The sequence below is a fragment of the Vicugna pacos genome, chromosome 18 (genome assembly GCF_048564905.1).
Source record: "Vicugna pacos chromosome 18, VicPac4, whole genome shotgun sequence".
Classification (NCBI taxonomy): Eukaryota; Metazoa; Chordata; class Mammalia; order Artiodactyla; family Camelidae; genus Vicugna; species Vicugna pacos.
Genome location: NC_133004.1, coordinates 36620339 through 36633056, shown reverse-complemented (window position 1 = coordinate 36633056; position 12718 = coordinate 36620339). Strand labels below are relative to the sequence as shown.

Genomic DNA, 12718 nt, shown 5'->3' with positions numbered 1-12718 from the left:
CATTTGGATAGTGACATCAACACATGAAAAAAAAATGGAGTATTACAGAGTTACTCATATGTATACAAATCCACCAGCATTAAATTTTTTGTTGTTGTTGAAGTGTAATATGCATACAGAAAAGTGTTGTTTGATGAAGTTTCACACACTGAGCACACATGTGCAACCATTACCAACCCCAAGAAAACAGAACATGACCAACTCCCCAGAGGACCAATTCATGGCCCCTCCCAGTCGTTAGCTCCCTTCAGGGGTAACCACTATCCTAACTTCTGATAGCATAAATGAGTTTTGCCTGTTTTTGTACAATACATACTCTTGTGTGTCTCACTTCTTTTACTTAGCATCATATTTAAGAGATTCATATGTTACTGCATTTAGAAGCAGATTGTTCATTCTTAGTGATGTATAGATTTCCATTATATGAGTATATCAACAATTATTTATCTACTTTACTGTCAATGAATATTTCATTTGTTTCCAGTTTGGGGGTTATTATAAATAGAGTTGCTCTGAGCTGTTTAATAGATATTTTTTGGTATACATTCGACATTGGTATATTTCTAGGAAAGCAATTTCTGGACCAAAGCATTTTCATATGTTTAACTTAGGTAGATATTGCAGTTTTCCAAAGTGGTTGTACTATATACATAACATTTAACATTTGATCTCTTGAAGAATCATTTTGAGGAAGGCATGTCAGCATAACCATCATGAGAATAAGTTTTAGAGTCACTCAGACCAAATTCAGCTTACCAGAAAACAGCTATGCCACCTATGCTTAACCTTTTTAAGCCTCAATTTACTTAACTATAACATAGCTAATATAATAAAAACCTTTCTCAAAATTTATGAAAATTAAATGAGATATTTTAATGCAACTTAGAATAATGCCTTGCACATAGTAAGCGCCTAGCTTATTATATGGTGGCTATTAATCATCAGCTCTTACAACATAGGCAACATGGAGAATTAGAAACAAATATGGGCAATATAATCCACAAACAATTTAAATTCTCTGATGGAAGAAAATTGAAACTGTGACCCAAAAGGCATTACCAATTCCAGTGAGCATTACACTTGGACCCTGAAAAAAAATCATTTAAACATTATCCCAAAATGCATTTGCAAATTACTCTTGCCAGAGGCAAGGTTCTTGGGTGCAGTGCATTACCATCCATTTTTTTACCTTACCAGACATTACTCTTTAAAGACAGGACTGCCAAAGGCTACTCTGGAAAGTCACTAATATTATACTTCTTATTATATTTGCCAATTTCACACCTTCCTCAACCCAATCCACAAAGTTGTTGAAAAGTGACTGTAATTACGTTAGTTCCTAGTTTTCCTTGAAACTTACAAGTATGTAATGTATGCTCCACATTCCTAAAATCCCTAAAAATGAGCCCAGATCTTTTCTTTAAATTACAAAAACCAAAAACCTTGCTTTTCTTTTTTTCTTCCTTCCTTCCTCCCTCCCTCTCTCTTTCCCTTTTTTCTTTCTTCCTTTCTTTTCTTTCTTTCTTTCTTTCTTTTTCTTTCTTTCTTTCTTTCTTTCTTTCTTTCTTTCTTTCTTTCTTTCTCTTTCTTTCTTTCTTTCTCTTTCTCTCCCTTTCTTTTTCTTTCTCTCTTTCTTTCCTCCTTTCTTTCCTCCTTTCTTTCCTTCTTTCTTTCCTTCTTTCTTTCCTTCTTCCTTCCTTTCTTCCTTCCTTCTTTTTCTTTTCTTTTCTTTTCTTTTCTTTTCTTTTCTTTTCTTTTCTTTTCTTTTCTTTTCTTTTCTTCTCTTTTCTTTTCTTTCTTTCTTTCTTTTTTAAGGGATGAGCCTGATAACCTCAGCGAGGATTTAAGGAGCTGCTGGGACAATTCCCAAAAGTTATCACAGAAGTTACACTCTGTACAGAGATACTGTTTTAGCTAATGGCTCCAGGGGCAGCAGGCTCAGTTTTCTTAGACAGGTAATTTTGGAAGGTGACACCGTGTTCGTAATAAATTGCATCAGATCCCATCTGTCCGTTACTTGTTTTAAGAAATAAAGCACACAATGTACTTGAAAATATGTCATCTGTTGAGAAGGCCAGTGGTAGACCTGAAAGGGAGGTTTTTGAATATTTAATTGAAACTCTTTGATTTACAGATGAGAAAACTAGTCATTTAACAGTCTTGCCTAAGGTCAAATGGTTTGTTCCCCGGACAGACAGAAAGCTCAAGTCTCATTCATGGTTTATAGTGGTTGTTCCTCTTCGCTCTTCCTTCTTGGCGCCTGCCATCCTCCTATCCCGTCCCCTACCTCAATTTCATAAGGATCCAGATCTGGAATCTGGAAATGGAAACGCTGAACAAGTGTGACTTAAGGGAATGACCAATCATTAAATTGTCTTAAGTGCAAGATGAGTGAGGCTTGCGTCTAGAACACTTAAGATCCAAGAAGGAAGATTTTCTCTCTGTTTTGTGGACCACCGTTTTCCTAGCGCCTAGAACCGTGCCTGGTACTTAGTAGGCCCTAATAATTGTTAAATTAAGAAATGAATGAATGAATCTTGGGTATGTCAGATTGTCACGTCCTTACTTTTTCTTTACCACTTCTTTTCAGTTGCACTAATAAAATGTGCAGATTTAGATTCTAAAGAAAAGAAATCATGTACAAAGCGTCTAGTATGGTGCCTGATTCATTGTGGGCAATTAAAAAATGTCACTTCATTTTCTCTTTCTTCCTTCCCAAGTGTAGGGTACTGGGGGTAAGGGGTTATGTGCCACAGTGTTTATGTGCCTGGACATAAAGTGAAGTGGGTAGCTAACAGGCTAGTGAAAAAGGGCTGTCGGCGCCTTTTCCATCCGCATCAGAAATTTCAGTGTCCCGAGAAAATGCACAGCTATTTTACCCAGAGACGCTGTTCGCGTTTGTTGATCGATTCTGGGCTGCAGTCAACTCCTTTAATACAACTTTTTATAAGCATCAGCTACACTGCAGCGGGAGGAGGGGCAGTGATAGGAAAAGCAAGGAAATTCCCTCCTCTCCCCAAATAAAGGAAGCCCTCGGTGGCAGGGGCTTCGTTTTGTGGGTCTAACGGGTCCTCGGTCTGGGGCGGTCCTGGCCCCTCCAGCCCCGCCTCCTCATCCCAGGCGGCAGCCGCCAAGGTTCAAGTTCAGCCCTCGGCCGCGCGCTCCCAGCTCCCCAGCCGCTGGCGCGTCTCAAGGGCTCCCGCTTGAAGGATTGGAGGGCTCAGAGGTCATTCCGGTGCCGGGTCACTCGGCCACGCGTTGTGCTACCACGTGGGAGAAAAGTTTCCAACTCTGCCGTGGGGCCTCCCAGTGCCCCCCAGCGGAGCAGAGGCCCGCGGTTTGGCACTCGCTCTCTTTTCTGTCGCCTGAGGTCGCGCCCCCACTCCCGGGAAGCCCCCCCTTATAACCCTTCTCTGAAACCCCTCCTTTCCTCGCTGCGTAGGTTGTCCAGGGAAAATATCCTGGGGGCCTCAGGAGAAGGCGGCCCGGGCAGCTCCAGCGGACCTGGGGTTGGGGGGCCAAGGACAAGTGTACTGAGGAGGGTGCGGGGGACGCGGAGCGGGTCGCGCGGAGCAGACGGACAGCAGTCCGCCCTCATCCCGGGTATGACTGGCGGAATCATTCCGCAGCTTCCACACCCTCACGCGCCAACTCTGGCGGGCCGCAGCCGACCCCACGCGGGCGGCCCCCACCACGCCCCCGCTCCCCCCTCGCTCCCTACTCCTGGCTCCCCTCCGCCCCCAGTGCGCAGGCCCGGCCGCCCCAGCGCGCATGCCCTAGGCTCGCGAGCGCGGCCAGCCCCCAGCCTTTTGGTTTCTACACACTCTACAACTGGGGAGGGGGCGGGGGAGGAGGTAGCCCGGCAGGCCACGTGATCCAGCTGGCCGGGGCCGCGGGGGCGGGAGCGCGCGCAGAGAGAGGCCGCGGGTAGGGCGGTGCGCGTGCGCGCGGCGCGCGCGGGCGGGCGCGGGGCTGGGCTGAGGCGGGCGGCGGCGGCGGCGGTGGGCCGGCCGCGGAGGGGGAGGAGCGGGAGCTGAGCGAGGCGGGCGGGCGGAGGATGGGGCCGTGCCCGGGCTCCCGCTGCAGCCGCCCGGGGACACGCCGTGCACCCTCCGGCTTGGGGCTCTCGCGGCGGCGGCGGCGGCAGCGTTAGCGGCGGCGGCGAGAGCGGTGTTCTTGGCGCTTCCTGGCCGCGCTTCTCCCTCAGGCTGGGCGAAGAGAAGAGGCAGCGGCGGCGGCGGCAGGAGGCGGCGGCGGCACACCGGTGTCTCCCTCACTGGAGATTTCTTTCTGCTTTCCTCGTCGACTGACTCGCCCCCTCCCTTTTTTGAGGAAGGGTGACCTCTTCTCTGGGACTGGAAAAAATATTTTTTTGAGGAGGGGTGGGTGGGTGGCAGCGTCAGGGGCTGCTTCTTCTCTTCTTTCATCTCCCTCTCCTCCCCCCTCCGAGCCGAAAAGCAAACCCCACAACTGCTCCAGCATCCTCCTTCCCTTCCTCCACCTCCCTTCTCCTCCACCTCTTCCAGTTTCGCCCTCTCCCTTCTTAATTATTTCATTATTATGCTTCCCTCTCTGGGGGGTCTCGTCCCTCTCAGGTCGCTCGGAAGCCGTGGCCTCCCCTGGAAGCATTTCTTAAAATTTTTGGAGCCTGGGAGTGAGTTTTCTCTGAGGCGTGTGTGAGAGGCGGCGGGGGTGTTTTCCTGCGTGAGGGGCGGGTGAAGTTCATTGCCCCCACTTTCCCGCGACCTTTTCGGACCCGATTTGGAGTCGGGGGTACCAGGCGTTTTCGGGGGGCGGGGGGCGCGGCGGAGAATGGCCGCGGGGAGGGCTCCCCGGAGCCTCCCAGTCTCTTGATCAAAGCATTCCGCTATTCTGATTTATTGCCTGCTTGGTGAGTTATTTTTTTTTTTCCTCTAAAGGAGACCTGTGTGTTCAGCCATTACTTTGCTCGGCGCTGCTCACAGGAATCTCCGACCCTCGGTGCTGTGGGCAGCCCCGCACTTGGGCTTCTTGCCTCTCGCCCTCGCTCCCGTCCCTCCTCCCTCTCTCCGCCCCTTCCCCCTTTTCTTTCTCCTCTCTTTCTTCCCCTCTCTCCCTTCTTTCGGCCGCCGTCTCCCCCGCGCCCTCCTCGGGGCGGAGGGAAGCCGAGAAGGGGGAGGGAGGGGTTGGTGTCAATTTTTTTGTGCGGCCGCGGCCGGAGCCTGTGGCGGGCAGGCAGCGAGCGGGGAGACCCCGGCGCGGCAGAGCCATGGATGGCCCGACGCGGGGCCATGGACTCCGCAAAAAGCGGCGGTCGCGGTCGCAGCGAGACCGGGAGAGGCGCTCCCGGGGCGGGCTGGGGGCCGGCGCGGCCGGCGGCGGCGGGGCCGGCCGGACCCGGGCGCCCTCGCTCGCCTCGTCGTCGGGCTCCGACAAGGAAGACAATGGGAAGTCCCCGTCCTCCGCCCCGTCCCGGCCCAGACCCCCGCGGAGGAAGCGGAGAGAGTCCACCTCGGCCGAAGAGGACATCATTGATGGATTTGCCATGACCAGCTTTGTCACTTTTGAAGCGCTGGAGGTAAGGGGGACCCCCTCCCCCCGGTTTCCCTTTATAGGCACGACCCCCCCACCTCGGCTGCGCCTGGCTCTGCTGCCTCCCCCGCCGCGCTCTGGTCGGTCTGGCTGGCTGGCTGTCTAGGCTGAGGTCTTATTGTTGGGGGGTAGTTGGGGGCGCGGGCAGACAGGCGGCAGGAGGGAATCGCCAAGCCGTGCCTGGTCTCTTGGTTTCCTCGTTCTCGCTCGGCTTCCCCCCTGCGCCCCCTCCCAGTACCCCCTCCACAGCAGATGGGCAGAAAGAAAGGGGTTCAGGCATCATAACAATGCGCCCCCCTCCACGGAGAGCTCTGCCCCTACTCCTTTCTCCTCTCCCTCCCCAATCATGGCTTCTTGGCTGGTGGAAGTCTCTTTGCTGGGTTTGGGGCGCCTGTGGACGGTTCTCTGTGTGCTTTCTACAGAGCCATATGTCCCTGGTGTGTGTTTCTGTATAGTATAGACCTTTCCTGGGTGTCCTCGGGACCGGAGACTGATGAGGTTTTGTGGTTCTTTGCCCCCCTCCCCTGTCTTTTTTTTTTTCTCTTCTTTTCTTTTCTTTTTCCTTTTTTTTTTTTTTTTTTGGTGAAGCTGGGGAAGGGGGCGTTTTCTCTCGGTTGGGAGAAAGGAGGGAGGAGGGGAGAGAAGAGAGGAAAGGATGGAATATCTTTCTGTATTCCGTACTGGGGTCTACTACAGAAAGGGTTAATTGTAATATTATCTATACATATACACATGCACATGTGTGTGTACATGAGCAATTCAGTTAAATGATGGAAAAAGGTACACCAAGGAGGACTGGTGTGAGGAAAGAATAAAATCCTTGCTGGTATCTGAAGGGCTTGTCACCCAATTGTCCCTCTCCTTTTCCTTTTTTTTTTGTGTTTTCTTTTCTTTTTCTTTCTGATTGGCTTTGTGTGTGTGTATATCTATGTGTGTCTTTCTTTATTCCTTGGGCACCTGCAGCGTTGATTTCCAAATGCACATTTTCTTGCCAGCTAACCGGCTCCTTGGGGTGGTGACGGTGGGGAGGTAGCGGGGGAGATTGTCTAGGGGTGGGGGGGAAACTCTCTTTACCTGGACGGATCTGATTTGGTGCTGGCATCAGTAACTGGCTTCTATAAATGAAACCCCCTTTTTACCTCCCCCACCTTCCTCTCCCCACCCCCAACTCACCACACACGCACAGTGCTTTGAGATTCTGCGGAGTTGGTCTGCTTTCTTAAGCACAAAACCAAGATAGGAGTTGGTTTCTAGCCTCTCCTGCACCTGATGTGATGGTTTGAGGTTCCTGAAAGAAACTTTTCTCTTTCCCTTTGGTTTTTGTTGTTATTGTGGTATTGTTTGCAATGTTTAAGTACACGCTTTGTTAACAACAGCTTAAATCTCACATGCAGTAACTATACAGGTTTAGATTGCTGTGTGTTTGTGTGTGTGTGTGTGTGTGTGTGTGTGTTTGGGTGTCAAATTTAAATATTTTAAAAAAGGAAGCCTTCCTGTAAGCATTGTTCTTTTCTGTTTGAACTGCTTTTTGGTTGGGTTGCTGGTGGTGGTGGTGGTGGATGGCGGCCAGTGGTTGGGGAGGAAGGGAGAGTGGTGGTCGTGGTGGTGGTGGTATTGGTGGCCATAGATTTTGATGTTAGTGATTGAATCAGTTATCTTTTGGTTCTAGAACTGGTGCTTTATTGGGTAAAATGGATCGTACACAGTTTTTCTGCGTGTTGAGGCTCACCACTTATTAGGATAATTCTAACTGTGGCTTCAACTTGCCAGGGTAGGAGAGTACTGTACAATGTGACCTCTTTCTCTCTGTCTCTCTTGCTTTAAAATAGCATTTGAAATGGCAGCATGTATCCTAATACGTGAATTAGAAAGTGCTGCCTAGAATTTGGTTTACCATTGCTGTCAGGGGTTGGTTTAGGACAGTATTTGTAAGAGCTGCTTACAAGTGGTTCTGCTAACTGTATGGTTATTCTGGGCTGCTTTGTGGCCCCTTTGAGTAAGTAAGCAAGAGGGGCCCGCAGATTCCCATGAGAATTTTTGAAAGGCAAGTAGAGATGAATAGATCATATGCAGTTGTTTTTTATTGTTTTACTTTTAATAAGTATTTGGCTAGTCTCGTGACGTATATATCTATCCATTTGGCTTTTGAGAGAAAATGTGCCTATTGTAGTTTCTTTTGGGTGTAAAAAACTTACAATTTTAAAGAAGACCAAGTTCAAAGTGTACCATTAATACCATTCCTTTCCTTGCTGTGATTATTTTTCTGCTACTTTTCTAGATTCAAAACCCAGATTACTTTGGTTTGCTGAACATTACACTACCTTCATATCTGAATACCATTTGCACAACTTTGTGTGGGCATGAAGGTCTAACTTTTTTAAAACTTTCTTTAAAACTTTGAAGGAAAATATAAACATACACAAAAAGTACAGAGAACAGTATATAACAAACCCTAATATACCCATCACCCAGGTTCAAAACCTTCCAGCTCAAGTCTCATCTGTATCCCATTTACTCATTCTCCTCTCCCAGATGTGATGTGAGAAATTTGTATGTATTTGTAGGTGATAATGACTCAAAAAAGGTGGGGGGGGCACCTAAATCACATAGTACTGTATCACATCTAGGTAAATTAACAACAGTTCCCTAATATCATCAAATAGCCTGTCAGTGTTCACACTTAGGAATCCCAATTTTTGTAGGAAAGCTGTAAATAAACTTTTCAGGTTAAAAACACACAGTGGGGAGTAAAAGTCATCATGTGTTTCTGGTTCTGTGGGACAGGATAGATTTGTTTGCTGCTTATCACATTTGTGTCCATGCTGGGTAGTCAGACATATGTGTGTAGTGATCATTAAAATAAAACCTCTGGTGTCGCACTGTACTCAGTTTGGAAGATTTACTGAACTATCACTAAGAAATGTGAGGGCTTATTAGAAAACAGGCAACTAAAGTATGAACTTAGACAGAAATGTATGTTACAGGAGTGCTTGTAAATGTTAAGAATTATTATAGATGCTAAGAGTTACCCTAAATACATACTCTGTTTTTGTGTCTACTGTTTAGAAATGAAATTCGTTGTCACCATATATCAAGTTTGCTTGCTAGTATGATGTTATAAGAAATCAGAAATATTGGCTTACACAGTTAGGCTTTAAGCTTATGCAGTTTCAGAGCAGTAGCTAGCAAACTGTGATGAAGTGTACTTTGGGTGTTAATGGACACATCATTTGACTCCATGATTTTGTTTTGAGTAGCTGATTTTGACTTCCCTTTTAAAAAAGAGGCTCTTAGTTCATAGTGAGATGTGGTGATATAAATTGTTTCAGACTAACCGTGGTTTTACTCGAAATACTGGAAGAAGAGTAAAAAGCTTGCCTCATGAGAAGCTGCATTTTTATGTGGATTATTTTTCACTATTGTTGGATTCTTAAAATGATGAAAGCTTTGGACATAGTTTGAGAGTCCCACACTTTACAGGCAGTGAAACTGGCTGAGGTGGTTTCATATTCTGCAGGGACACTTGTTTTGAGTAATTGTGCCCTGAAGTTCAAGTATGCAATTGTGAAGAGTCTCATGATAGAGGATAAGAGGGTAAGTGAGGAGGCTAAAGTTGAACATGGTGTTCTTTTCATTATACATTTGAGAAGCAGAATTACCACTTGGATATGGTATTATTTGTTTGGATAGTCTCTGAGTGAGAGCGATGTCATGATATGCCTCATGCCTCAGATACCATTCCTCACTAAAAAGTCATTTCCAGCAAACAAAGTATAAATGGGAATGTTGGGGTTGTAGTGCTTTCAGTGTACCCTAATGTGCCAGATAATACTGCCTTTCTGTTGTTATTTGCATTTCTTTCTGTGTAGTCTTGATTAGGAAGCCACGCGAGCACTGGCTGAAAATTTGACTTTGCAAATCCATTATTTTCTCCCTCACTCCACTGTTGTATACTGGATTCTTAGGGAAGTCTCATTTTGTACAATTGACTAAGGAAAGCAAAGATGAAATTGTGAATTAGCACATCAGAGGCCAGTTGGAGCTTTGCATGTTTGTGAAATTGAAGAAGACTAATTTCTGGTAGGTGGAAGATCAAACCAAGACTTTCATGTGGTCTTCATTTCCCAGCTCTGTTTCAGGACTTACCCACAGATTGCTAGTGTAAATAGGCTGCACAGAATTTGATGCCCTTACAACATACCAGGTTAGTAGGCTCTAATAACTTACTATGGTCAAATCTCACTTACTCAGTTGTTTAAAAAATGATAATCATGTTCCTTGTATCACTCAGCAAATATTTATGGAGTGTTTGATATGTACAAGACACTAAAAAACAGTACAAAGAAACCTAAAATACATATAGCATCTTGAAGGAGTATGTGGTTTAGTTGATAATTTAAGTCTAGCACCTATAAAGTAATTTTGAAATAGTCACTCGAATGCCTAATACCAACTGTGTGTAATAGGCTTTCAGGAAAGGGATAGTGAGATGGGTTTGAAGTGTTTGAGAAGGCTTCCTGGAGAATATGGGGCCTGGAAGGTTGACGTGATTTGGAGTGAATGGGGGATGGGGAAGGCATTCTAAGAAGAGACATTGGTGAAGAAGGCACAGAAGCAAGATGAGTGATTAGGATTAGGGACAAGGGCTGGCAGAAATGAGAACAAAATTGTGTAAGTAAAGACTGCTTGCTTGTTAGAGAGTCAGGAGACCAGTGGAGACCCACATTCGAGGCTTGACTGTTCTAACTAGTTAAGTGACCTTGGGAGGACACTTCTTAAAAGCATCATTTTCTTTTTCCACTAGTTGAGAGGTTTAGAGTAGTTTTAGAGACAAGGTACCCACGCTGGAAGGGAACATAGTTCTCTGAATGGTCATAGATTGTGTTCCAGAGCAAAAAAAAAAAAAAAAGTGATCTATTCTCAGATAGTTTGGGAACTTGATAGGCTAGACACAATTAAATGAGCGACTTGTTCGGCTAGAATTACGAGTCTTATATTATGTGTACATGACTTTTGAATTATCAGAGAAGACATGATATGCCTTATTTCCTAACTTATTGGACCACAGGACACTTTCATTCTTGGCATTGTAATTCATAGTCCATAATCCAGTATGGGAAATGCTGGAAAAGATCTCAAAGGTCTCTTCCAGATCTCAGAACTTGATATTCTCTGAGTCTAGGGTGAGTGGGCTGATGATAGACAATTTGGAAAACCAGACAGAAGTTTGAAGTCAGAATGGAGGCTGCTGCTGAAGTGGGAGTGGTAAGGGGAATGTGAGATGTAAATGATGATTAGTCCACTTCTCCTTTTTCCTGCCTGGTGTTAGCCCTTCAAGGAAAGTCGGAATCCTTTTTCTGCTGTTACACAGCCAAGGAAAGCTGTGGAGCTATGTTTTTGCTGCATTTTTCACTTTCTGTCTTGGGAAGTTTGGGATGATAGGACTAAGGAGCAATTGGGTCAGTTCCAGCATTTCACTTCTGACAGTGTACATAACTTTAGGATCTGAGATGTTCCTAAGTGGTGAGAAAGTGTGCAGGAAAGGAGGACTGTGAATACAGTGCTTGGTTATTAATTCAAATATTTTACTGTACTTACTGAATTTCAGCATTTCACTGTACAAGGCAGAGCATCACTTCAGGAGTATTTACATGAGATGAGGTGGAAGATTGTGGGATGGTGATTCCATGTGCCTTGTGTTAGCTGTTGAGATGAACTATTTCAGATCTTTTTTTTTGGAAGTAGGCAGGATATAAATGAATCAGTAAATTTAAAAGATGAATCACAAAGTTAGTGATTAGCTTTGGATCCTTTCTGAGAGTGTTTTCCTCTAGCTTTCACCATTGAAAAAGGGTTTAAAAAAGAGCATTTAACATGATTCAAGGAGCATTGAAGATGATAAAGAGATTCTGAGACTCTTCTATACAACACTTCTATATGCTATCAAAAATTAATGGTGATTGTTTAGTTTGAGAGAATGTTAGGATTAGAAATAAGGTCCCCAAGCTGAAAAAATAATAGTTTGTGACCAGCTGTTAAAGAAAATTTAGGTTCTACTGGATGTAAGATCTGGAAACCTTTGGACAGAAGGTTTGTAGCAATTCTTGATGGAGGGGGTGTGTGCGCGCAGCAGGTGTATGGTGGGTTTGTATTTTTACATTTTATTTTATTTTACCTCTGTGCTGTAATACAGTAATACACTAAATGTAGTCTAACTTTGTAAAAGTGCTTCATGCTATTTTTTTCCCTCAAGAAGCAACACTCTTTTCAGGGTTAGGATTAAATCCAATATTTTTTTTGATACAGGAAAAAGAACTTGGTGATGGGATAGCAGCTATTCATTTGAGAAAGTTCTGGGGAAAAAGAAAAGTCATATTTAAAAGCTCTCAAATAATTGAAGTTTGGTAGGTCAGAATGGGAATTAATTTGGTGAAACCCAAGACAGGAGAGAATCAAAACCAATTTAGGGACATTTAGCTGGGTCAGAACAGTTTTTCTTATATAATCTGTACCTGTTCTGTGAATAGATGAATGCAGTTTTTTTTTTCTAGAAATGGGACAAAATTTAAGTCTGGTGAGACCCTAAATTTATGTTTCTTCTTACAAATCTGAACTGTGTTCTTCCTTCATTTCTTCTAATATGCCTGCAGGGTAGGGGCTATGCAGTTAGTACCTACCTTTGTAAGGTCACAAAGATAGGTCACCTTTAGGCTGTTAGTAACTGTGGGGTGGGGTGTGGTTTCCTTTGCTTGTTTAGGAAGAGACTAAGCAAGTACAGTCTCTGATCCCATCCTTTCCAAGGGCACTTACAGCCTGAAATCATTTGTATTGCTGTCATCTTTATCGGTATTTATTTCATATACTAGTACATAAGTCAGTATCATCCTAGGATCCAGTAGATTCCCCCACCTGTCTGCCTCCCTCCTTCCCTCCTTTCATTCCTCCTCTCTTCCTTTAACTGAGGTGGAGCTATCAAAATTATGAATGCGGTTAATAAAAGGTAATGGACTTAGGAAGTTCTGAATGAAATGTAGAAACTTTAAAATCCCAAAACTTCACTATTTGAATATTGTCAGTCTGTTTGAGGGATTCTGAAGTTAGCACTGTTGAGGGTAAATTGCTTGCCTCATTTTTCTGGGCTGTTATC

The 12718-nt window shown here is 45.0% G+C and overlaps 1 protein-coding gene across 5 annotated transcripts in view; it reads left to right on the top strand.

Annotated features, from left to right (window-relative positions):
- Positions 1-4024: 4024 nt before the first annotated feature.
- The window catches only part of AUTS2 (activator of transcription and developmental regulator AUTS2), a 1022984-nt gene continuing 1014290 nt past the window's right edge, over positions 4025-12718 (top strand). For all 5 annotated transcript variants that reach the window (XM_072943080.1, XM_072943079.1, XM_072943078.1 and 2 more), the window contains exon 1: positions 4025-5557. In XM_072943080.1, coding sequence (XP_072799181.1) covers positions 5249-5557 — 309 coding nt within the window. In that variant the 5' untranslated portion in view covers positions 4025-5248. The remainder of the gene's footprint in view (positions 5558-12718) is intronic.